The following is a 27,884-nucleotide window of genomic DNA, read 5'->3' on the forward strand; positions in this document are numbered from 1 at the left end:
CTCGTTCTCATGTCGTTGTATGTGATACCGATCCATCCTTCACATGGATCCACGTTGGCAATGGCTTTTACCACCTTCTTCTTCCATTGCTCTTGCTTTAGGACATTGAATGTAAGATTGCACTCAATCACTGTGCGTGCAATTTCAATGTCCGCAAGTCGTTTCCTTTCTCTAAGAAAGGCAACCGGTCCACGCACATGACCGGGAGCTTGAGAGAGAGACGATTGTCTCTCCAGCACCGATGAGCCTCCACTCTTTATCTTTTACTGGAGCCGTATGCAAATGTGGAGCCCCCACCACCAACGGTAGAGACCTCTCTCGCATCGGTTGAAGATACGTCCACATTGAATGCTTCCTCGTTAGTAGGCATAGGAGTTGGTGCCAATAAGTCACTTCTTCCTCCTCTTGTGGATCCCCCTCTTACCTTGGTGAGAATCTTCTCCACAATGTTTTGAGGGATCTTGCATGGAGCAACTTGGCTCCCGTCTTGGAAAGATGTTGGAGAAGCCGAGTTGCATCACTTGTATAGCGCTTCCTGTAATACTTGCATGTCCAATGGTGGGAGTTGGACTTCTTTGTATCCCTCTCCACATGGATCATATGCAAATTGAAGGCCTCATGCTTCTCACGAGTCATGGTGCCGATGACGGATAGAAAGAAAGAAAGAAAGAAAGAAAGTTATATTAACGTCTACAACAGGCCAAGTTAGCCTATGAGATCAAAATGTTGCATACAAATGTCTGGGAGATTTCAAAAGTCCCAGTAAAGCTACTGTTTATGCTATGTTGAACTAAATTGAGTAGGTACAAAATGATGTATGAACTAGATACAATCTAGAGGTACTCCCTGTGCGGTGTGGAACTGCTCCTGGGGTGTTCATCCTAGGATGTCCCGCATGGGTCGATCTAGCATGGAGAGACTAAAGCGGCAGGGTAGGGCCCTCCGATGGCGGCGTAGTATCCCTTGTATCTTCGACATGTGTCTTCTACAGGGACGGGGGCCGACGAGGCGTGGGCGCCGGGCTTTACCTCTCACTGTGGCTATTTCTAAGGTGGTCCCCGGGGGTCGGGAGGCCGGTTGGGCTGGTGGGGGCTGGGTGGTGGGGAGGGTAGCTGGTATTTGGTAGAAGTCGTTGAGTGTGCGTTGGTTGGTGGCTCCTTGTCTTTGCTCCATGGTTCGTAGGAGGTGGTCTCTGTGGCGTCGTATTTCCAGTAGAAAGAGCCCCAGGCATCTCTGGTCTTTGAATTCCATCACCTTGGAGAGTGGTCTGAATCCTTCGCTGAATAGGTAGTGGAAGTGTCCCCGGATTTCGTAGTACACTGGGCATCTAGAGAGAGAGAGAGAGAGAGAGAGAGATGCTTGAGTCTCGACTCTTGAAAGTTGAGAGGGAAATTTGAGAGGCTCGAGGGTTGGAGTAAAGTTGAAAGAGCGAGAGTGAGAGAGAGGGGATGGGAGATGAGAATGGCAAATGCTTTGATAGGGTGCGGGATAGAGGGGATGGGAGATGAGATTTGAGAATGGCAAATGCTTCGATAGGGTGCGAAAAAGAGGGGATGGGAGGTGAGATTCGAGAATGACAAATCACAAGTCCATTCAAGAATCAAGATCCAAGAGAGGAAGATGAGAATGGTAAGTCACCAGTGCTTGCTAAATTGGTGTGGAAGCATGGAGGAGAGGAGCACCATGGGTCAAAGTTCAAACACTCAAAGAGGGGTCAACGGTCAAAGAGAGGACTGCCAGCTAGAAGGAATCCAAAGAGGGTTGGGGAGGGGAGTGCATGGCTAGAAAAGGGGGTGGGGTGAGGTATCCAAGGCTTCCCATCCCCCAAAAAGTGCCACGCAGGCAGGCGGAGTAAAAGCGGGGCACAGAAAATGTGTGACGTGGGATTGATGACGCACAAGTGACGTGGCCCAAATAAGCCCAAAAAGTTGTATGAATTCATACGGATACGTACCATATAGTACCATATGGTTTGTACCATACGAACATGTCCGTACGACGTACGAAGGCAACTATGGCCGAGCATCAAGAAGAATCTTATCTCCAATTCAGCCATTGCTACTTCCGGGTTTTGTGCTGTTTTTTACAGCCCCCAATGTGCGGTATATAATGATAAAAGTTCTTATTCCATTATCTTGATAGGCACCCTCACTAAAGGTCTCTATCGTCTTGATATGTATGATCAACAACTTGCTGAAAATCCTATTTTGATAGTGCCTTATTAACAAAGGAATCTTTTCATGATACACATTTATGGCATCAGAGGCTTGGTCACATAAACTATCAAGCATTGATGAATCTCTAGCCAGAGGATAAGGTCAAAGATATTTCAAAAATTCACTTGCCACCAAATCACATTTGTGAAAGTTGTTTACTTGGTAAGATGCATCGATTCTTCTTTCCTAAGGATTCTCATGTTCATTCGTCATCTATTTTGCATCTCCTTCGCAATGATGTTTGTGGTTACATGCGGACCAAATCCATTGGTGGATTTTTGTATTTTGTCACATTCATAGATGGAAAATCCCAATCTACTTGGGTATACAGGCTGAAATCTAAGGCTGAAGTCTTATCTTGCTTCAAGGCTTTTATTGGTACGGTGAAAAACCAAAGCAGCTTTCGCATTTGGACCCTTCACGCCAATGGGGGGTGAATATCTTTCCAAACAGTTTTCAGAGTATCTTGCATCTCGAGGAATTCATCATCAATGCACCGTTCCTTAGTACCCCACGACAAAATGGAGCGGCAGAGCAAAAGAATAGATTACTCATGTAGATGGCAAGATGCATGTTGAAGAGTAAGAATTTGTCTAATTTCTTTTGGTTCGATGCTATTCTATGTGCCACTTATGTTTTGAGTAGGTGTCCCACAAGAGCTTTATGCACCATCACTCCTTATAAGACACGGACTAGCTCCAAGCCTTCTCTCTCTCATATGAGGACTTTCAGATCATTGGCGTATGCTCATGTGCCTTCTCAAAAAAGACATAAGCTGGATGATAAGGCTGTTACCTGCGTATTTATTGGATATAGTCCGAAAGTAAAGAGTATTGTCTTTATCAACCCTCTACAAGCAAGGTTATTGTCAACAGAGATGTTATCTTTGCTGAAAATGCTTCTCATCCCTTGCTGGACTGTTAAAAACAGCCTACTATTGATGCTTCAAGCATCTTTGACAGCTTACTACCGCTTTTCCATAATGGTTCCATGGCTGATCCTTCTTCTCAGCCTTCATTTCCACCATCTACATATATATTACAGAAATCTTTTCAGCCAGATTTACAACCACAACAACATCATGATACCTTGTCTGAAGAGCAACCCCCTATTTCTGAAAAATGGGAGCATACAAGGGCTGAAATTCAGCAGCCTAAAAGAGTCCCTCGCTGGCTGTTAGACACTCTTTGGGACAGCAAACTGCCTTCCCTTGGATGCCTGCATACAAGCCTCTACTCCCAAGGATCAAGATAATCTTCTTGTATGTGCATTGGTATTAATTTGTGGATTATGATGAAGATTGTATAAAACAAATGGAAGGCATAGAGACTACGAACCCTATTGAAAAAACTTTAAATACAACCATAAAACTGTGTAGACCATGAGCTAATGATCAACAAGAGATGTCAAAACCATAGAGGGTGCTACGACAGCATAGCTCTTGACCATATGAAAACCACCATAAAGCTACATAGACGAAGCTATAGCGACTAGTAGAACTAAACAAAGACACAAATTGGTTGATAGTATAGACACTAGAGAGCCATGATCACCCTATTGGGAATTAAAGGCTGCAAGTACCTAGCCAGCTACATTTACTTGTACTTATTGCATGCATATCCTACACTCGTCACAAAGCATTGTCACTTTATTATTTATTATTTATTCTTTGTTTGACAATAGAATAAGGGAAGGTACGTCACAAATTGTGATTGTTAGAGTTCCCACATATTGTCTTGCTCTCTCTTACTACTTGAACCTTCGTAGCTCTTACTTCCTCTTGCTTTTGGTTGTGCTCTAAATCCAACTCAACCTTTCAACTAGTATCAAAGTAGATATTCAAGGAGCGTTATTGACATTTACTTCAACTTGAGAAGAGAGCATTATTGACAGCTCTCATGGCAACCACTCTCATTGAGGTATGCATCACTCTTGTTGTTTCTCTGATAAAGCCTAACCTTTCTAGCACTGATCAAGGCCTTTCTCTATATCTTTTGAGTCTTATCAAGTGATCATTAAGCTCAAGCATCCAACGATCAAGAACCCCTATGTTATAAAGATGCTTTTTTAGATGATGGTTGGGTGGAAGCAATGAAGGCAGAGATTGATTCTATCAATCAAAATGACACTTGGGATCTATGTGACTTGCCTCATGGCAAGCATGCCATAGGTACCAAATTGGTTTATAAAATTAAAAGAAAGTTAGATGGTTCTATTGACACGTACAAAGCTTGGCTTGTTGCCAAGGGCTATGCCCAACAACAAGCAATCGACTTTGAGGAGACTTTTGCCCCTACCTCTCACATTACTACCATTAGGAGTATTATTGCCCTTACTACCCACTTTCATTGGGAGGTGCATCAATTGGATATCAAGACGGCATTTCTCCATGGATATCTCACCGAAGAGGTTTATGTTTCTCACCCTCAAGGATTTACAAATAAAGGCTTTGAGCACAAAGTCTATCATCTCAAGAAGGCTTTGTATGGTTTAAAGCAAGCTCCATGGCCTCGGTACAATGCCTGCATACATTTCATCTATTGCATCTTGGATTTCAGAATAGCCCTACCGAAGCTACTCTTTACATTCAACATCAAGGATTTGATTTTATTATTCTTGTGATTTATGTCAATGACATGCTTGTTACTCGGACCAATGCTGGTCAAATTGCAGGGTTTAAGGCTGATTTACAGCAAACATTTGCCATGACAAATCTTGGTGTACTTCACTATTATTTGGGTATCCAATTTGCCACCATTGAGAGGGGCATCATTATGACACAATCCAAGTATATTGGACAGCTTCTTCAGCGTTTTCAGTTTGAGGATTGTAAGCCCACATCTACTCCCTTGGAGCCTAGTTTTAGATTCACTTCTAATGATGGTAGCGGATCCTTTGATAGTACTTTATATCAGCACGCTGTTGGATGCTTGATTTATCTATGTCACATGAGGTCCGATCTTCAATTTGCTATGTCCCAATTGAGCAGATATATGCACAGCCCTTTAGTACTTCATTGGCAGGCAATGAAGCATGTCTTTCGGTATCTTAAAGACACTCAAGATCTTGGCCTTTTCTACAAGGCCGATTCTTCACTCTCTTTGCATGGATATTCTAACAATGATTGGACTGGATATTCAGATTCTCGTGTCTCTCATAGTGGCAACTTCTTTTTCTTGGGTACATCTCTTGTTTCTTGGTTCAACAAGAAACAAACTACAATTGCTACTTCCAATTCTAAAGTTGAGCACATAGCAAAGTTCACAGCCAGAGTGGAGTGTGTTTGGCTTTGCAAGTTACTTGCACATCTTCATGTGCACCAAATAGCTCAATCCTCGTGTCTCTCATAGTGGCCACCGCTTCTTCTTCAATACATCTCCTGTTTCTTGGTTCAACAAGAAACAAACTATAGTTGCTACTTCCAGTTGTGAAGCTGAGTACAGAGTAGCGTTCACAACCAAAGTGGAGTGTGTTTGGCTCCGCAAGTTACTTGCAAATCTTCATGTGCACCAAATAGCTTTGACACTTATCTACATTGACAGTCAGAGTGCTTTGGCATTTGCGCGTAACCTAGTGTTCCATGCGTGCACAAAGCATATAGAAGTTCATTATCATTATGTTCGTGAGTGGATATCAGCTCGAGAAATAGAGTTCATTATCATTATGTTCGTGAGTGGATATCCAACTAGCAACCCTCTTTGATTGTTGACCCCTCTGTGACTATTTGAACCGTCTCTCATCTACAAAAGATGCGCCTCTCCTCCATGCTTGCACACCAATTCGGCAAGCATTTGCCATTCTCATCTCCCTACCTTGGATCTTGAATTGATTTGTGATTTGTCATTCTTATCTCGTATCTCCTCTTTCCCGCACCCTATCAAAGCATTTGCCATTTTCACCTCCCATCCCCTCTCTCACACTCTTGCACTTTCAACTTTACCCCAACCCTTTGGCCTCTCCCTCTGTTTCAACTTTCAAGTTTCAAGAGTCAAGACTCAAGCATCTCACTCTCGCTCTCTTTCACACTATCCCTCAGGCCTCTCCATCCGACATCGGCACCGTGACTTGTGAGAAGCACAACGCCTTCAATTTGCACGCAATCCATATGGAGAGGGACACAAGAAGTCTTAACACCCACCATTGGACATGCAAGTATTGTGAGGAGCACTCTACAAGTACAACCTCGCTTCTCCAATATCTTTGCAAGACAGGGGGGCAAGTTGATCCATGCAAGAAGATCCCTTAAAATATCGCAGATGATATTCTCGTGAAGATGAGAAGGGGATCCACAAGAGGAGGAGAAAGTGGCTTATCGGCACCAACTCCTATGCCTACTAATGAGGAAGTATTGAATGTGGGCGTATCTTCAACTGATGCAAGAGAGGCCTCTACCATTGGTGGTGGGGACTCCACATTCGGCTCCGATGAAAGACAAAGAGTGCACGCTCATGCGGCACCAGAGAGAGAATCCTCTCTCTCAAGCTCCCAGCCATGTGTGTGGATTAGTTACCTTAGAAAAAGGCAATGATTTGCAGACATTGAAATTGCATCCATGGTGATTGAGTGAAATCTTGCATTTAATGTCCTAAAGCAAGAGCAATGGAAGAAGATGATAAAAGCCATTGCCAATGTGGGTCCATGTGAAGGATGAACCAATGTCACATACGACATGAGGACGAAAAAGAGAGATGAACAGAAGGAGAGGATTGATAGAGCCCTTGATCCTATTCAGGCCACATTAATAAAATATGGTTGTTCCATTCTCACTAACAGATGGAGTCATTGTAAGAAACGAGGCATCATCAGCATACTCGTCTCATGTCCACTCAACACTTACCTTTTGTAGGCCGTAGATACCGGAAGGAGGGGGAGCAAAACAACAAGCACATTCACCTACTGCCACATTCAACAAGCTATCATTGAGGTATACATTGCCTTTTACATTTGTTTCAATTTCTTTCATTATGATAATTGATTTATGTATAACTATCTATCTCCCTATTCTAATGTGTCTCTAATATCTTCGATTCTCTCTTTTCCCCCGGGTCCCAACCCCCATCTCTCTTCATTCTTAAATCTTGAAAGTTGAAACTTAAGGCACAACACTTTCTCTCTCTCTTTCTCTTTTGCGAAGATAATTGAATTAAGTAAATATTTTACATCAGACCATCAGGTCGGCTTAGAACTTTCTCTCCGAAAAATATATACATCAAACCATCTGGTCAGCATTCTCACTAAATCTCTTACATTCTATTACATCAAACCATCAGGTCATCCAAGAAAGTGACGAAAGACTATCAGGACTTTAACACAAAGAGAAAATCACATTGCTAGTGTAGAGCAAAAAATAGCCAGCTAGGGGGCAACAATGTCAAGAAGAACAAGGTCAGTCGCTATCATAGAAGAAATCTGCCATAGCACTAAACCTCGAATACAAGCCACATGACCATGGATGCCCAAGACTAAATAAAAAATAAAGGCATTCCGAGTACGCTAGATATGCCACAAGGCAGTCCATCTCAAGAACTAGAATTGGCAAGAATGATCAGATTGCAAAGAAGACATGGAGGGCAGCTTTCCCATAATCCATGAACGGGCTGTTATGTGTAGCTGAGTCGCCGAGAGCCACATGTGAGAAATAAAACACCAAATTTGTCGCGCAACTAGACAAGAGGCAAAAAGATGAAGCAATGTTTCATCACATGTAGTGCAGAATACACAATGCAGACCTCTTCTCAAAATCATCCGATATCACAAACTTCTAGTCACACCATGGATACAATGGCTGTAGCACTAGTAAAGGAGAAAACCTCTGAAGTTTGACTTGTATGGATGACCAGATGTCACAATATCCTTGGGGTACCCAAAAGTGTTGACGAATACGCCGAAAAGAGTAAAGCGGTGACTGCCCAGGAATAACACCGTCAAAAATTGTCTGCAACCCCAAAAGAGCCATTCGATTAAACTTGAATCTGTGCAAATCTTTGTCCGGCCAATATAACAATCTCGAGGAGGCCAAGACTTCTCCTTGCAGCGAATTTGCGTCCTTGAGAATCTCAGGAGTGCACCAAACTGAAAAACGTAGGATCTCCTGCTAGGATGCAATCAAATGAGAAAGGAGAAAAGACCGGGTGATCTTAACAGGCCTCGAGGAATTAAGCACATGCCATCAGGAGGCACGAATGACTGTGTTACCATGGGAGATGCCATTCTTTTCAATGAAAAATTTTGCAATATCTGACAAAGGATGACTCTGTGCGCATAGTACCTTCAAAAGGGCCAACCTCAAGGCTTTCATATGCAAATTAACATCCAGCAAAGTTGCTCCCCCCATTTGTTTAGGCGTAGTCACATGCTACCATGAAATCTAGACTTGGCCCAAACGGTTCCCCTTCTTTTTCCACAACATGAACCTGATAGGCTAAACTAGTTCCAAAAGGGACTTCTTAGTCCAGGGAAGCAATGGCAAAAAGAATGATATCATACTGATTATAATACTTTGAGCAACTTTCAGTCTGACATGTAAAGGCCAGTCTTGAGATTTCCAATACATGAACCTGTCATGAATCCGAGAGGCCATCCAATCCAATAAGGCTTGGGATGCCACCTCCACACCAATAGGATATCCCAAGTGTTTGGTGATATTCCCTTTAAGATCACAATTCCATGCTAGCCTAGGGCTTGCTGATCAATCTCCGTATAGGATAGAAGTGTAGATTTTTGAGTATTAATATGAAGACTAGATGCCAAAGCAAAAAGATTCCATGCCACCATTGCCCGATTGATAGTAGTGCGATTAGCCTTAAGGAACATGAAAGAATCATATGCCAAAGATTGACCCACAAGTGGAGTACCACTGGGAAGAGACAAGCCAACTATCTTGCCTTGATCAGCCAACTTATCCAACAAGGAGAGCATCGGGCGAGTGACCAAAGAAACAACAAAGGGCTGAGAGGGCAGCCTTGCCTAAGACACCGAGATATGGCAATTTCTTCCGTGATCCCTCCATTTTGTGTGTGTATGTGTGTCTCTCTCTCTCTCTCTCTCTCTCTCTCTAACCTCCAAGTATTGTTACTTGTAATTTGTAAATTGTGGTTGTAGGTGGACCCCTCAAATGTGGTCCAAGTTGTTATTGACAATGCACTGAATTGTCGGTGCATGGACCATTTCCTTGAGATTGAGTTTCCCATGATTGTATGAACTCCATATGTAAGTCATTGTTTGGACTTGCTCATGGAGGACATTGGAAAGCTCAAGTGGGTGAAAAGGGTGATCTGCAAAGCTACATCAGTTGTCAACTTCTCCATGATAAAGGTAAAGGTGCTTGTGATGTATCGTGAGCATAGCACACTAGAGTTGAAGAAGCCTTCTTCAACTTGGTTTGCTTATATGTGGTTGTTATTGGAGCACCTTTATCAGGTGCGGTCCGTAGATAGTGGTCTTCACTCTATGGAATGAGTGGGATGAGCATGAGACAGAGGGGGCCAAATCCATGTAGTGCTTTTGCCTTTATGAGCAGTTTCAGCAAAAAGTCCATGCTATTGTCATTATCGTGACTCCCTTTTATAGGGTGTTACGTATGAGTGATTGCGAAGGGTCGACCATGGACCTTCTCATTCACTTCTTAAGAGTGACATTGGTAGAGGCATGTGCTTGTACAATGATCATAGAGACACAACATGCACATGTTTAAGAGAGAACACAGAGGAGATAGGCATGGATGCATAAGCCCATCCATGGTTTTGCCACATTGGTACATTTGGCCTACAAGTCGCCAACGGTCATGGATAATAGAGAGCTTCATTCGGATCAGCTTGCTTATTTGACTCGTGTGGTCCCTATGGATGAACACAATGTAGTGCTGGAGGAGCTAGGATGCTATGCAGATCAAAGAGGACATGTGGCTTTTGCTTTTTCCACTTGTTGGAGGAGAGAGTCACTTGTGAAGCCTTTAGTTTGGTGGCAAAACTTTGGATATGCTTTGGAGACCCTTCAACCTTAGCCATGAGGATCCTTGCCTAGGATTGCTCTTTGGGTGGATGTGAGAGAAACTAGAGTGTCTATTGTCTAATTTACACGAAGATTCGCAATCGGCTTAGCACATGATAGTTAAAGCAGCTAGTTTATTGCCGCACTAACTTATGCTTCATGAGGGGTATGATGAGCATGGGTAGTCCGAAGCAGGTAAATTTTAAACACTTAATCATAAAATTTAAAATTTGATGTTTTAAACTTTGAACTTTGAAGTTTATACTTTACAATTTAGACTTTAGGATTTACAATCTTATATGTATTGTGCAGGTGAATGTTGATACATTCAAGTTGATGGGCGACACTCTTTCGAGTGTACATCAGGAGGTGGATAAAGAGAAGGAGATGATTTTTGTAGAGCTCTGTAGAGCTCTTATAACAACGGATACTCGTGACACTCATAGTTAGCGAGCTCATGGGCAAGGAGTTTGAGTAGGTGGTAGCACGGGCATGGTCATTCGGTCCCCTCCAATATTGAGGGGTGATTTGAGTGGCTTGCAAACATATGTAAGGCGGGGCTCTAATAGCTCACATCTCGTGTCTCATGATGATATCCCCCCCTTGCCTACACAATTGCCACCAAGGGAGCCATCATTTGATGATGATGGTAACCTCATGAGTGAGGATGAGTATGAGTATGTCTCATCATCCAATGCCAAGGAGTCATCTCCAGACTCTCTTGATGACCACTCAAATGATTTTAATGATGATGATGATGATAGTGATATCTCATCATAGATTCATAGATCTCTCTCTCTTTTATATTTACTATCATTGTGTCCACATGCATGATGCCTCTATGATGCATCATCATCCATGTATGTATTAGATTGTAGTTATATCACATGCTTTGTGTAGCCCACACAACCACAATGGCCACGGTCCACCCTCGTGTATTAATCTTATTTTGTACTGAAATGGCTATTTCCACTTTAAACACGTATTCTATCATTTAATGATTTATGGTTTTTTTTTAAAAATCATGTTAGTTTTTTTCCATACTAATATGGTGGGGATGCAACCTCCGCATTGAGCATCAAGCAATAATACTCTAAAATACTCTGTTGAGCCTAGAAGAGCCTGCTCTAACTAAAATACATCAAGGTAAAGAGCAAAACTGGGGATGATTTACCAAGTCACTCTCCTCCATCCGATTGCATTCTTTTATAGGTAGAACAATGCTGAAGCTTCACTAAGAAGCATAAAGAAACTTCACCTTTTACATTGTTGCCAACTTAACTAATATACAATGCAACATTGCATCCAGTTGACTAGCCCCTCATGTATAGCTGACATGCTAGGAGTACCAAATGCATTTGGAAACATTCATGTTTGCATACGTTGGGCTACTGCAATGTGATCGTACATGGGAGTTTACAAACTACCAGCCATACCAAGATACATTTTCCCATACATTGCATATATTAATAGTTGTATTTTTCCTCATGCAAACATTACTAGCCATATTTTATCTCATGACCAACACTATACGAAGCATTTGCATGACCATTAATACCATGAGTCCCAAACACCATGGGTTGCATAGATGCATTGCCAAACTTGCCACAACAACAAGTAATTAATTCATATAAATTGAAAATGTACGCTTAACCACTTTAATAATGGACAACGAATAACATGATGACCCCAAGATTAGCATCCCTTCCGAAATTTCTTTAGCTTTTATTGCAAATGCATGGAGTATAACTGAGATTCTTTGATCTCCTCTACTAATTCAAGTACCTCTTGTTGTCATAAATGACCAACAAGCCTTCAAACCAATTTACCCCTTGGTTTCCTTAGGAATTCGCCTTCACTCTACTCCTTGAAAGACAAAAGAGGCTCCAAATGTGATGAGGGCTGGCTGGCCTCTTGAATCTCCCTGAAATTCTTGAATTTCAGCTACTGGAATCCAAATCTAGCCACTCAATTCTGAGCAACATCGCAAGGTGGCTGTCAAAATCCTAATTTTTAAATATCTCTACCTCTAATGACTCAAATGACTGGATTCTACTGAGGTAACCTTACAAATGGCTATAGGATGATAAAAAATGCCGTAAGAAAGGCTGGAAAACTGTTGTTGCTCTACTCAAACAACCATGGAAGCTATCACCTACAACTTAGGACAACCACAAAGGATGTTGTCCCCTCCTATATGCAACCACTTGCACGAGAAGGATCTTGAGCTGCAATCATCTACACATGGAAGACTCCAAACTGTTGTCACCTATTGTAGGACTGGTCTTTAACAACCTCCTCTCTCACAAAGGATGGAATAGACTTTCACCATCCCCCAAAAATGTTTCTCCTACTTGCATGGGCAAGTTTTGCCAAGTGACAATCTTCTAATGCCATTTTCTAGCATTATCCAACTTATAAAATTAATTTTCAAAAAATTCATTCTCAAAATTAATTTAGAAATCATTCTACTTTCCAAAAAAATAATTCCACCAATGAATAATGAAATTGGCTACGTCAATTTGTCTTCCAAGTATCCTGAGTAGTTATTAGCCCTTAGTTTTACATTAATTAATTAATTAATGCCTAGTCTCTAATGTCACCGCTAATATTAGTGACCAATAAATAGGTCTAGGCCAAAATTTGACATCAAGTACTACCTAGTACCTGTCAAGCATAACTTATTACAACTTTTATATTTGGTTTCAAGTGATATTTTGGGATATTGGGTCCCACATTGTGAAATAATTAACTTGCACCTCAAATGTGCAAGTCACATTTGCACATTTGATTAACTTTTAATCAAATGCCAAGAAAAGTAATAAAATTTCACATCCTCATAACAACTGCCTAAAGACCTACCAAGACTACAAATATAATGGTTATCTTACCTCAAGGGCCCAAAGGGCTACCCCAAAGAGGCCAAAGCATCGGACAAAGGATGCTCGTTGGCAGTCTAATGGCCTATAAGCATGTGCAAAGATTATGAAACCACTTTGAACTAATATTTTTTCTTTTTTGGATTTATTTGTTTTTGTTTAAAGTAGTTATGTCCATGGGGAGAAAAAGGGATGGTCGTATCCAACATCACAAAACAAAAAGCTATCCCAACCACATGCTTAGGGCATTGGTGATGAGGAAATGTATGAAGCTATATATGTATGCAGCTAGAAGGTATTGCCATAGAGACTACCATATGAGCTGCCGTGAATAGGATGGACCTATATCCATAGGTCCACCACTCTCTAATGAAGGAAAAATCGAAAAATATGCATAGATGCATGGAGATTTTCATCCTTGGATGGGCATCCATCGAAAGACACGTTTTCCTCTCATCCAAAGTGATCCATTCACAACTACAAAATGCCATTACATGAAGTAATGTAACAAGTAATGCAAAGTGTCATGCTCAAACAAAATGCTATACAATGGTGCCATTTAGACAATGCCCTCATAGACAATGCCCTCATATGTTTACTTGCCAAGTGCCTTTTTATTTTACAATCATGATTATCAAGATGCAAATGTTGATGATCCTTTTTGGGAAATCCCATTTTCATATTGTACATATGTAAAATGGTGTCACTTTGGGGATCTATAGACACCACCATCTAACACCTCAGCACTCACAATAGGTGTTTTACCCTGCATTGATCATCTTGTATCTTTATAGCATGTAGTTGCATTAGGATAGTCAAGTGTACGGATAGGATGTAGTTGGGAAAAACCATGTAATGCTCCCAAGACGTATTGATCGCAAGAGAGCCCTAGTGATAGGGATGTGATGAGATTATGCTCCAAGCTTGCGGTTTTGCTTCTTATGTCTAGCATGTGATAGTTCCTAACAAGAGCTATTGACACTCATGTGTTGTTTGTGAAGAGATTATGTGGCCTTGCACAAATCAACATTAGTATAGCAGCAAGAATATTGCCCCAACATATAAATGATGATGGTGAGTATTTGATCCCTTCTAGGGAAACTGATGTATTAAGGACTCCAAGAGACTCAAGAAGATTTGGTGGAAAGAGATTGTAGAAGTTAAATGGTTGTCCATGACAAGAAAGCTAGGGGGTCTTTACACAAGAAATGAAATGGTGGGAAGATGTAACACTTGGTGAGCTTATCAAAGTTCTAGGAAGACTATCATAAAAGCATGTCTTCTGAAGCCTCAAAAAGGCTTAACTCTTGAAGCATGGGAATGGGGACTATGATAAGGATAAAATGAGAATTTTAATAAAGCCATCTAAGGCTTATTGCTGGAAAATAAGTCCAGCTGCTTAGGTAGCATATTGCGCCTGTTCCTGACACTTCATGGCAGCCATACTTGGCATGTTTGACAATCGATTTGAACTTGGGACTGAAGTTGCAGGCTTATGAGGCCTTCAACACATGAAAATGAGCTGTTTGCTTTGTATAAAGTGCATGCGGGATGTAATCATGGCTTCCTAGAGTGACAGGTGCAGTGTGATTATGCTGAGAATGGGGTACTGCAGCAGTAATATAAAATAGCAATTGAGCTTTGCAATGAGAAGGAAAGGGACAACACCATTACGGTGCAGCAAGGCTATCATCTCTTGCTTTTCTTCTCACGAAATGATAGTGGCATGGGCTGCCATTATAATTCTTCTCCCTTCCATTTGGAGTTACCAGCATGATCATATGGCTTATCTCCTTCTTTCTTCCAGTCTACTCTCTCAAAACCATTAGAGCTGTCTCAAATCAGTTGATAGTGGATTGGGGCTGTTGAGGTCAATAAGAGAATGAAAGTTGAAGTACTATCAAGACAAGGTTCCAAGCTCCTGCAAGACCAACCAAGGAATTTGACAACAAAGTGTGTTTTTCCTAGCTGTACCCTCTATTTATGGGGAGCCAAAGAGATCTTGTGCTAACTTTTCTTGAAGTAGGAAGAAGATGACTAAACTTCCATTTGCTTCACAACCTCTAAAAGATGGTGGCTTGGGCTAAATTGTATGTTGAAATGAGGCTGCTTTGTCTATTGCAAGGATATATTTCCAAGAGTCCCATTGTGGCTTCCCATGAAGGTGTTTATGGGCTGCTAGCCTACAAGTAATTATGATCATTGGATGGTGTTTTTAGTGGGCAGGTGGAGGTCATTTCCAAGTGTTGTATCTCAGCTTATTTCAGGTTGTTTTGGCAGCTTGTATGTCCAATATTTGGTAATATGATCAGCTTTTGCATTCAGAAAATGTGTATGCCAGAGAAGAAGCTGCCATATTTCTTGTGATCTGTACATGATCATTTTGGAGCTATGTCTCCCCTTGCTAGATATACCTTGTATGCCTTACATAATCATCATTTTGTAAAGATATATGGCACATGCATGTGTCTTGCACAATAACTCATGATAAATGATGTAAAATGATGTCCTTCAAGGGTGATCAAACAACCAATAAGCTTTAGCTTTAGAAGGGTAGCCTACAAAAATCAAGAGCTTTGCTTGGGGCATTAGCTTTCCTATATTATTGTCAAGAGTATGCATTTATGCAAAACTACCAAAGACTCTAGGTGAAAAATGAGAGGATGAGTGCCAAAGAAAGCCTCAAAGGGGGTTTTATGAGGAACCGTTACAATTGCTCATTAGTTGACGATGTACAAAGTGTTGTTAACAACCTTAGTCCATAGGCACTCAAGAAGCTTTGTTGCCAACACCATAGAGCACGCCATGTTCATCATGCTTTGATTCCTACAATCTATGACTCCATTCTGTGAAGGAAGTTGGTAGAGATGAGTTGACGCCGCATGCCCTACTTATACAAGAACTTGGAAAACTGATGGGACTAGCTCTCCACCACTATCACTTCTCATTGTCCCTATACAAACACCCATCTGATTTTGTGCAAGGTGCACCCAACTAGAGAAATATCTAAAGGTCTAAGATTCCTTCTTGAGAAAATAGATCCACATATGTCTCGAATAATCATCCACAATAAGAAAGAAGTACAATGTTCCAATAATGACCGATGTGGATGCTAGCCCACAAAGGTCAATGTGAATCAACCTAAAAGGGCCCTCAACTCAATGTGGTTTGTTAAGGACATGGTGTGTAATATTGTTTCCCCAACTGACAGGTTTTACAAATATCCTTGGATAGTTTAGACATGGAAGGACCTCAATCATTTGATGATGTTACAACTTGTAAAGAGAGTCATACCCAATGTATTCGAAGCAAAAGTGCTAGACACACATTTCATTTGTAGGATTCCTAGCAGTAGCTAGGACATCAAATCTGTGAACTACAAAGCCCTCTAACGTCAATTGTGAAAAAAACTTTGTCATCAAATAGAGACCATTTGCTTGTACCTCACCACTAGCAATCACTAAACTAGTCTTGGTATAGTCATCTGCTGCAACAACCAAAGTGCCATCGCACTAGCTAGTAACCCCATCATCAATTCGAAGACAAAGGAGCTAGGAGTGCACCATCACTTCACCAAAGAGCAAGTTGAGCTAAGCACCATTCACCTAAAGTCCATGCCATCATTGGGCATTCTTGCAAATTTCAGCTTGATGGCAAGAGGGCAAGAGGGCCTCTAGATTTCTTCTCTTGGTGTTTATGAGATTTTGATTAGTTTTTGCTTCAAAGACATTATTATTGTACTTTTTATCATTATCCATATTATCAAGATGATTATGATTGTAAAAGGATACGTAGACAAGTGAACAACTCCTCTGTGAGGGCATTGTCCAAGTGGCATAGTTGCATTGCACTTTGCTTGAGCATAAAATATTGAATTACATATTGCATTACCCCATGTATTGGCATTCTATTCTTGTAAACATGCATCTATGCACATTTATCCATTTTTGGTCAAAGAGAGTGGTTGACTCTGGATCCCAACTCTAGATCCACCATATTCATGGTAGCTCACATGGTAGTCTCCATAGGCAGTCTCCATGGCAGCACTACGCCCATATTGCCTATACCTTTCTTTTTCACCAACACCACAGGTGATCAGTATAACTTGTCTATTTTGTGGTGTGTTGGATCTGACCATCCCTTTTATTTCCCCCAGGGCACAAATACTTGACATGATACAAGCAAGGCATTGTTGACAACATAGGATTAAAACAATCTAAAAAAAACAAAAAAACAAAAACAAGAGTGAAAAAGTTCAAAGTGGTTCCATCGCCTTTCGAGGTCCTGGCAAGCCACTAGGCAACCAATGAGCACCCTTTGTCCAATGCCTTGGCCTCTCTGAGGTAACCCTTTGGGCTCCCTTGGTAATAGTCTCGGTGGGTCCTTGGGAAACTGCCATGCACCCTTGGCCCGATGCCCTAGCTACTTTGGCATGGGTCACCTTGGGATGATTATGGGCTAAGCTCGAGCTATGCCTTGCAATCCCTTCTTGGTTCTAGTTTTGAAGTTGAGAAGGAGTATTGAGCTAAAAAATGCATTATACTTTGATTAGCTCTCTATAATAACCCCAAATCGTGCTTATTAAAACAAGATCTACTTTCCTAGAAGGTGTCTGTGTCACATATGCCAAACCTTAATTTGGCAGGATCCACTCATTTATAAATAGATAGACTGCCCACCACTCAGCCTAATCCTGTTTTGCAGATTGTTGATGCATGTTCTCTACTGTCCACACCCCTCCCTAATGGATATCTCACTTTGAGTTTGTTGTCCATCAGTTAGCACATCCATCCCTTCTCCATCAGCTGACGACACTTTGCAGCCCTTTATCCCTGCATTTTCAGCTGGCATTTGCTGATCTGCCATCAAGCGACTGTTCCCAGCCTTCCCCCATTGCCTACCAATCATCCATGTGCTGCGTTTTGCCAATGCATGCATTTCCAATCTGCATTAGCTGACCACAAGTTGATGCAAACCTGCCACATCATCATCTACTGCTGCATTTTCAGTTTGCTGCAGTAAGCCCTTAACATTCTGACACTTTTTCAGCTGCTGCCCACTATTCATGTGTCCTACACATGTTCAGGCTGATCCAAACTCTCCAGATCTATGTTTGCTACTGCTGTACACATTCGGGAATCTGCTGCGCTTTGGGATCCATACATAGGACAACACACTCTCCAACTCATACCCTCTGTCTCAATCCTTGAGAGACATGAGAGTCCAAGGTTCAGTATTCATCTTGCCTAGTGTGTTTGCTACATTGAGCATTGTATTTATTCACTCATCTTTAGTGTTCATTGTCTCTAAGTTACCCTAGCCCTATTGAGTTCTTTTATCAGACTATGCTTTGTTCTATGATTGTGTTTGTATCCTGTGTTCGAGTATTTCTTTACGTGGTGGTGTGAATCTCTAGAGCTCTGAGGGTGTGTCTTGGAGCTAGTGATCATCCTATGGACAGCAATCAGCTAGATAAACACTACAAATGTGACCAATCAAAGGCTTATTCTTGACCAAATAGGTGCCCAGTTTGTTTACTACATTGAGCATTGTATTTATCCATTCATCATTCATTCATCTTCAATGTTCATTTTCTCTCAGTTACTCTAGCCCTATTGAGTTCTTTTATTGGTCTATGGGTTGTTGTACAATTGTGTTTGTATTTTGTGTTCGAGTACTTCTTTACATGGTGGTGTGAATCTCTAGAGCTCAAAGGGTGTGTCCTGGAGCTGGTGATTATCCTATGGACAGCGGGGAGCTAGGTAAACACTACAAATGTGACCAATCAAAGGCTTATTCTTGAAGATGCCCTACTCCCTGTTGGTGATCATCCTATGGCAAGATGGGAGCTATGGTAAACACAATGAAAATGCAACCAATCATATTCTTGACCGATAGAAGGTGCTCCACTTGTGTAATCCTGGTTTTCCTTGCTGCATTTTCCCACTCTTTGCTAGCTGATTGTGTCTTCATCTTCATGTGCTCAACGTGTCCAACAACTCCTAGATCCAATGTCACTAATTCAAACCACTTTGGGTTGCTGCATATTCTGTGCATAAAAGCTAGACCAGATGATGGGATATCAAGATGCTCTGCCATTTCTTTCATTATCCTTTTGTTTGTTTCCTGCTCTGTGAAGCAAAGTAAACGATTAAAATTCAATCCTGGTGTTGCACATGCTGATTTAAGGCCATTTTTATTAACTAGATGAACTCAAGCACAACTTGCTTTTTTAAAGTTATGCAAGCATGAATTGAAAGTGGTCAATCTAGAAAAATAATTTGTTAAGTTCTAGTTTAAGCACCACAAGAGACAATTTGTCAAATTTCCTACCTGCTTCACAAAACCTTTTAAGGAAGTGCAACACGAGTTACTTTACAACTGCAAGTTTAATGTCATCAAAATTCTGCATACTTACTTTGTAAAAGCAAAGAGGCGCTGCCAAGATGGCCATGAAGTACCCAAAAATATACCAGCAGGTAAAATCTGCCAAAGAAAAGCTATGATGTCTGAATCCTCTATAAAGTACCACACTCTCCTGTATCAAGAACTGTGGATGCTCACAAAGGTGCATTTTGCAAATTCAAACTTAGATATGTCAGATGCACTATAGGAATTGAAGAGTTCTTTCCCAAAATCACAGTAGGCAAGTAGTAAGGCCCTTGTTTCCCACTCCAATGAACTAAGTTTAACCCATACAGGCTACTGTGTGCACTCAGAAAACAAAAGTGAAAAGAACTGGTTCAATTCATTACCGACAGAGCCGACAGCAGCTGAGCCCAGCAAAAGGTCTTCAGACTATACCTGCAAGAGACAAAAAAAAGCCTTCTTCCTAATACTATCTTCAGACAAAACCAAACATCTTAAAGTACTGATTCAACAGTGGCATACTTGTTCATTTACAACAAATGGGTAATAGTTGGTTAGCAATATGCTGAATCCTGTCACAACATCAACTTGTATATTTAAGTTTCTAAGTCTAGAAAGGCATACACCATACAAAATACTCACTCAAATGCCAAAGGAGCTCCAAAAATGATTGCTCCAAAGGTGGTGATACATGCTCCTGCAAACAATGAGAGTCAAAATCTGGATTTTTCCCAGCATAAACATAGAGGTCAAGGACTTTTAAGTAAAAGTAAGTATATTGCTTGATTGGACATAGTAAACAAAACTATTTTCAGTTGGCATTTGAATCACTATTCTATAATGCTAATTTATTGATGAATTTTGGCACTAATATGGTTGCTTTCGGTTTTACTTCATGCTCATGTTGAGCAAACTATTTACTCCAAACTCCAATGCAAACATACTCAAAGCACAACTCATATTGAAACTCTGAAAGGTGCTTGTCTGACAGCATGCCATAATGGAGAGATCAAAACTTTGAAAATGGACAACACACAGTATAGGAAAAGAAACCACCAGTTGGAAGGCTGACGAGGCCCCTCCAAAGTGCCACTACAACCTGATAACAATGAAAGAATACAAACAACAGATATCCTTAAAACCGGTGCAAATAGGCACAAGGAAGGTAGATAAAAGTTACAGAGCTTACCGATTGGCATATATTTTGTGTGATTGACACGACAGTAAATGTCAACAAGATGACAAGAACTTCCAAGGCCTACAAGCAGAAAGGAGTCATGTAAACATAGGGCACTTTTCTCATTAGATGAATTCACCAATGTCCAGTTGATGTTGTAAAACAATTTGAAACCCAATGCATGAAACATGAGTTTGCCTCAATCTATCCCTACTTATGGAAGAGTCAAAAGGCAAAAATATTGCTGGAATAAAAAACATATTCACAAACCCTCAATCACCAGGAGTGGCATGCATAGACACCATGAATACTAGGAACACAAATGCAGCTACTTGGGTGATGAGAGTTGAGCACTAGTTTACTTTCAATGGAGAACCAATGGAGATGGTCCGGCAGTATCAAGTTCACATTCCCAGCTCACTTTATTATTTTTGTTGGATTTCAATTATCAGGGTTGGACTACCACCAAAAGACATAGTTTCATACAACAGAATGCACTAAAAACATTGTCAAAACGGTTTTTAAACCTAGGATACATAATTTGCCAATGTTCTAGATAGTAAAATGATTTTAGGAGCTGTTTTGATAGTTAAAACTTTACAGCAACCACAGTCAAGGTCATAGACTCTCAGACTTGTTTACTGATTATTCATGGCAAGGCGGCACAGCCTCACTTACATTATCATGACATGCAGATGCTTAAGTATAATCAGAACACATCACAGAAGTATGACATCTAGATGCTTAAGTTAATCAGAATACGTACTAGAAGCATAGTGAGTCCTAACCTACAGATCTTGGAATCTAGCAACAATAACTCGACATTCTCTCAAGATGAGGAGCTCATCTTGTAATTCATTTAATAAATTGGCCTAGCATGCATGTTATTCAAGAGTTTTTGCTACTTAAAGCCACTCTTTTTTTTTTTGCAAGTAAAATGTGGCTGATTATATTACTCAGAAAAACTGATTACAACGGAGTGCTCGTGCTCAACGGACTGGCTGGAGCTGATGAAAGTCACGAGTACATCATGTATACAAGCCTTTCAAGGCGGTCTGGGGGGGATGGGGGCAAGAAGCCATGGAGAGGGGATGTATCGCCATCTGGGTCTGCCTGCCTACATCATGAAAAACATGTCCTAGCCGCCCCAAGTGCACATGAAATGACATCGGAGCTCCTGACGAGCCCTGGATTCGCCCTGCACCTAATCCCATTGGCCGCGGAGGGAGTGGATGATGGAGGTCTAGAGCTTTGCTAAGGTCGCCTGTACTGAAAGTCTCTCTCCGCCAAAAGCCTCCTAACACCGCACCTTCCAGATATGCCAATCAGTAAGACTCCCTATGATCTCCCATACCTTAGAGCGGTCTGTTGTGGGCTCCAATACTTGGCGGATGGGTAGAGCCTCCAAACCGACCATTGCGCACAACCCTGCCTCGATAATGAATATCGTGTCTTGCATCCCGGCCTCATACAAAAGGTAGCGGCCCTGATTGACTACCTGCCAGCAAAAAGCTCCCCATGAGATACATCCAAGGCTAGGTACTATACGGCGAAGGATGCGGCATGCACCTCTCCACACGAGTTGCACTACCTCACACAACCAAAGGCAGTGCTTTGGTGTTTCAAGAGGCTACTGTGTGCAACGCATACAACCTCCCTCCTGCATCTGGGCAAGCCAACTTCCCACAGCCAGGCCTCCATATGCCACCAGGCATAAGAAATACAATACCCCCTTCGGCCTCCAACTATCCCATAGGTGGCGCCAAAAGGTCCATCGAAAAGGCTCCGTGATGCCGTGCTCCGCCCAGTGCCTGCTACATGACGGCGCCCAATCCATATCCTCTTGCATCAGTACATATCTACCAATCCTGGCAGTGTACTCCAGGAACCTTAGTGCCTTCTTGGCGACCACTGTGGCCGGCCATAGCTACTCTCCCGGGTCCCAGTCCAACTCATCAAGTAGCTTGCCCTCTCAGATCCAGACGCGCCACTCCCTGAGCTCCTGCTAGAAGACAAAAGGGTTCAGCCTCCATGTCTTCCCCTGAAGGACAATCACCCCGGTCCTCCTCCAAGAAAGGACGGCTATCCCCTCATCCTGCTGCCCTCTGTCAAGGGCCAGACGCTCCCCCTCCCGTATGGTGAAGAGAGTCCTAGGTGGAGCACTGCCCACTCTACCTGCCACCTATAGGGGGATGCCTGTTGGTGAAAACCTAGTGGCCCATACCTCCTCGGAATCTATCGGCTCTCGTCTCGGGGGAGCAAGCCACTCCTAATGTATTGTTGCGTCCATCTCCCTTCTCCTCAGCTCCACTCCTTTCTCTGGTAGCCTGATACTCAATGCAACACCTCCTCGTCCACCATCCTGTACTCCTCCTGCCATGTCTTCATGGTACGAGCCGAGCCGGCCTCCCAACTAGCCCACTGGATGTGGGGGCGCTCGCCAATCTGTGCCCCTTCCCAATCTTTGACCTGGGGGTTCCAAATCACTGACTGGCAATCTATCTCCTCCTGGTAGCCTTGGGGCTCTGGATTAGGGCCTTAGCAAGGCCCTACCACACGCGGATTAAGCTGCGTAGGAAAGGTGATCTGGGCTGATGTGATGATCCATCTCAGGGACAGCCTCCACTCACCGCCAAGCCTTAGTCTACAATCCTGAAGACCCTCATGCAATAGGACCTTCCATGTATGCCCTCCTCGTGTGAGGCCATAGACAACTAGCTTTCCCAAGAGGGCCATGCTCTGATACTTTGGGTCTATGATTCCTAGGCCTCCCTCTAACCAATGTTGTATGATGGTCGCCCATGCCACCTTGGCCCTGGAATCCTTGGAGCCGTCTAACCCAGATCAAAGGAAATTCCACACTAGGCGGCGAATCTGCACTACGCAGGATGAGGAGAAGCACCAACACAAGGCGATGTACCAGGCCGTCACTAGGAGGACCTGGTTAACCACCAGGGCTCAGCTTGCTAGTGCGAGGCGAGCCGTGCTCCAATAGGTCAACTTCCTCCAAATAGAATCAAGGACTAGAAGAAACCCTAGGTAACCGACGGTCTGTCCTCTGCTCACCCATCTAAATCCCAAGTGGATGCCCCACTCCGTGCTGGAGTCCGAGTCTGTGAGAAAACAAACCGACTTTCGCCAGTTAATTTTCACTTCCGTTTCAAAACAGAACACCTCGAGAGCCAGCCTCGCTCTCTCCAACATCAACTCATCGTCCTCTATGTAGAGTGTTGTATCATCTATATACTTTGAGTCTAACAACTCAGTCTCCTCTCTCACGGGAAGTTGGAGGCCGTGTAATCCACTCACACGTGACCTGAGGAAATGAGACATCGCCTTGCAAAGAGTAGGAACAGATACGGGGCCAGGGGGCAGCCTTGCTCGACCGATCTCTCCAGCAAAAACTCCACCCCTCGCTACCACCTTTGAGAACCCTGCTGGTGGCCGATTTGTAAAGTGCAGAGATCCCGCGAAATCCAAGCCTGGGGTAAACCCAACCTCACCATGGTGCCCTCCAAGAAATCCCAATTCACACTATCATAAGCTTTCTCGAAATCCAAGAGTAGTACAGCCAGTCTTTGCCCACTATACTGAGCCCACTCTGTCGCCTCAAAGAAGGTGAATACATTGTCTAGGATGCTCCTATCCTGGACAAAGCCTGCCTGTGTGTCATGGATGATATGTGGAAGCACGGGGCATAGTCGCCTACCAATCATCTTTGCCATTGACAATAAGGTGATCGCTCTCCACTAGGAAAGCTCCAACCGGTCTTCCCCTTTAGGAAGAAGGCTGATAAGGCCTGCCTAAAGACTCCTTTGCATCTGTCCGGAAGTGAAACTCTCCTGGAAGGCCATCAATAGGGGGTCCTGACTCCTTCACCACCTCCCAGTAGGTCGTGAAGAAGGCCTTAGAGAGGCCATCCTCTCCCGAGCATTTTTGCCCATCCTGTGTATGGAAAGCCTTCTCTAGTTCCTTCTCTGTGAAGGGGGCTAGAAGGGAGCGTCCCATCTCCTCTATGACGAGGGACGGGATGTGATCCCAGACCTGCTGTCTACATCGTTGTCCTCTAGCTGAGGCTGTCTCCTGCTGGAAAAGGCATCTGTAGTAGTCGATGGCGATCTCCATCACCTCGTCTGGGTAGAACAAGTCCTCCCATACTAATCTCGAAGGCTGTGTATCTGCTCTCCTGAGGCGCGAGGCTAGTGCACCTAGAAAAACTCCCTGCACATCGTATCCCCCTTCCGCGCCCAAAAAGCTGTTGAGGTACGGAAAGAGAACTCCGAGCGCCTGTCTTCTAGGCCAGCAATGGTTGCTCGTGCTCGCCCCTCCTGTGCGTGGAGGGTGGGATTCCCTGGTGCCTCCTATAATAATCTCTCCGTGGCTGCAAGGTCCCGCCGTAGTGCTCTCTTCTCCTCCCAGCTCTACTGCTTGGCTTGTATAGCTGTCTCTTGGAAAATACTACTCGACTCGGCTAGGACCTCTGCAATCTCCTCTGCAATCTAGTCCCTCGTGTCCCACTCCTTGGTCCAAATCTGCTCTATCTACCTCGTCACATTTTCCCTCTTATAGATCAAGTCAGGGATCCAATTGGATCGTGTGTCTAGGGGGCAGATGCTGGGGAATCAAGTGTGAAGAGAACCGAGCAATGATCAGACAACGTGGTGTCCGCCAACTGCCCAATCTGGCCTCCACAAGAGCCTCCCCACTCTCCCACATAAAACCTGTCTAACCGCTCCAGCAGGACTCCACCTAGCCGCCTGTATCCCCAAGAGAAGTCCAGCGACCTCATCCCCGATCTACACTGAGAATCTATTGCATGCCCTAACCTCCGTAGGGGTATAGACATTGAGGACTCCAAGGCACGAGTCCCCAATATCCAGTCTAATCCATAGAACCCTCCCTCTGCCACTATCATCCCGTGGTCTCATACACAGGCGGCGAGACTTGGGCCGATAGAGGTGCATACACCTCCACTCTTGCCGTGGGCACCTATGGTGTGCTCCCAGTAAGTGCGCAAGTTGCTCGGGAGTACCTTCCCTACCTATTGGGCCTGAGTGGGCTTGAGCTTGTGCTCCTGTAGAAGTAGGATGTCGATCCATCCGGCAAGGGTAGGCTGCGGCTCTTGCAGAACAATCAACTTCCTAGAACCACATGCCCCATTGTAATGGAGACTCTTCACATTCCAGGATGCAAGGTGTAAGCTCATGGGGAAACCTGTGACTGGCTGAACAAGTATCTGTTCAGTGTGGAGGCTGCTGATGAGAAGGAGAAACTATGGGGCATGCAAGTATGCTTTGCCGCAGGTCTGGACGGTGAACTCCAATCCCCCATGGTGCTCTCGGCCGGACCATAGGGGTGATAGATGCTCCAGGTAGTACTACCAATGCATCTGTTAGCCATGCTTAGAGTCGTGACTCTGTACACTGGTAGAAACGGGCCGCTTGTGCCAGGGGCCACTCGATCACATCCCGTGGAGCTCTCCATTGTGGGGGGTCTTGAAAGATAATGCTCAAGTGTGAGACCTCGGCACCAACCCACCAGTTAATGTCCATCATGCAAGCAGGCCATTGCTGTGCAAACAGTGCTAGTCCTTTCCCCATCGACTGGGAGATGTGGCCCTCCACCGGACTCTTCAACTCCTCCTCTATCTATGTCATCGTCCAATCCCCTGAGTGAGAGGACTGAAGGAAAAAAGTATAGTTTGGTCCATCCGATGGTGTTAGTAGATGGACCTTGTCCGTCCTTGACTTACGAACCACGAAGATCCCCACCTCTAGAGGTAGTGGGAACTCTTTGCACTCTGCAACTCTCACGTAGAACCATGGGCCACTGCGGAAGAACTCCTGTGGCAATAGCTTTGCCTGTCTCGGGAAGATGTGACGGGTGGCATGGACAAATGAGCTTGAGGCTGTGTGGGAGGGGGAGAACTGCTAGTGCAAGGAGGATGTAGGCGTGTGTGGCTCATCACCTCTTGTGGGAGGAGGGGGGCTGGGTCTAGGGGGTATCACTTGAGCTAGGGGCGGATCGGGGTGGGGGGGTGTGCTCAGCAAGGGATGTGGTGGGGAGGAAGAAGATCGAGGGATGGTGGGATGGTCGAAGATACATGGCGGGTGTGGGGGGGGCGGAAGAGGGAGCTTACGGGAGCTGGCAGGAGAGGGGTGGCCCCAGCGCGTCTGCTGTAAGGCAGCACAGAGCGACAGGCTGGAGGGAGAGGGAAGGCTGGGCGGTGGGAGGAGGGGGAGGCGAATGCTATGGAAGGCGTGGGAGGCTTTGGGGGCACAATGGTAGCGCTGGATGGGAGCGACGGCTGCAGAGGCGTGACGGGTTCGAGCTCTGATTGTGTACCTGATCTTGGTGTCATAGATACTTAAAGCCACTCTGAGTTCTCAGTTTTAATATTTTGACTCTCCAAACTTTGTACATTTAGATCCTGGTCTGCCTTCATCCTTACATTTTCCCCACGGAACCCTTTCTCACCCCAACTCCCAGAGCCAGATCCATCCTATAGGCTGTGAGAATCTGCAGATGATTGGGAAAGAGAAAGGAACAGCATGAACAGTGACAAAAAGTAATGAACACAAGAACTCAAAAGCAACAGAATCCATAAAGTGAAGCATGAGATGTACAGTACAATACCACTAGGGTACCACGACAATGATGACCAGCACCTAGCAGTGCTGCCTCCAGTCTCCCTCTCTTCAAGGACACAAGATATGCAATACAAAAACTGAGAGTGATCAAAGCCTCAAGACCCCAGACAACTAGAGAAACCCTAAATGAGCCGCCTACCTGCCTATTATAGGCGCGTGCGCCCAACTGAAGGCTAATCAAAGTGCCTAAAACACACAATACATAACAAAGTAACACCCTCTATTGGATCATGAGCGATCAGTATAATAATATATACAATGACCAGGATCATAGAAGCCCCTCGGCACCACCACCATGTCCCATACCACAGCACTAATCTTCCAGAAACCTGAAACATCATGACACGTGTAATGCACCTGAGCACCACCCACTTACACATGCTCATATGTCAGGCAAGAAATGGGCCAGGTAGAAGCAAATGACATGGTAAAGGAAGCATGCATGCGAGAAGGATTGCATGAGAGGCCAGACACATGTGAGAGAGGCAAGACATATGCACTGCCACAAGCAGATCATGGGCAGCAAATCGTGCAAGTTATGGGCAGCAAGATCGTGTCTTGAAAAACATGGCAACAGGCCAGCTCAAACATGAAGGCTGAAAGC

The 27,884-nt window shown here is 43.7% G+C and overlaps 1 protein-coding gene across 2 annotated transcripts in view; it reads right to left on the reverse strand.

The window, feature by feature from the left end:
* LOC148018429 (phosphatidylinositol-glycan biosynthesis class F-like protein) overlaps positions 1-27,884 on the reverse strand; it is a 79,152-nt gene that overhangs the window by 8,452 nt on the left and 42,816 nt on the right. For both annotated transcript variants that reach the window (XM_087662155.1, XM_087662156.1), the window contains exons 2-6: positions 20,643-20,711; positions 20,510-20,552; positions 20,096-20,150; positions 19,840-19,888; positions 19,503-19,570 (exon numbers count right to left, since the gene is read on the reverse strand). In XM_087662155.1, coding sequence (XP_087518281.1) covers positions 19,503-19,570; positions 19,840-19,888; positions 20,096-20,150; positions 20,510-20,552; positions 20,643-20,711 — 284 coding nt within the window. The remainder of the gene's footprint in view (positions 1-19,502; positions 19,571-19,839; positions 19,889-20,095; positions 20,151-20,509; positions 20,553-20,642; positions 20,712-27,884) is intronic.

Source organism: Lygodium microphyllum, chromosome 21 (assembly GCF_053477565.2).
Source record: "Lygodium microphyllum isolate KBCC chromosome 21, Lygodium_microphyllum_v1.1.10, whole genome shotgun sequence".
NCBI classification, from domain to species: Eukaryota; Viridiplantae; Streptophyta; class Polypodiopsida; order Schizaeales; family Lygodiaceae; genus Lygodium; species Lygodium microphyllum.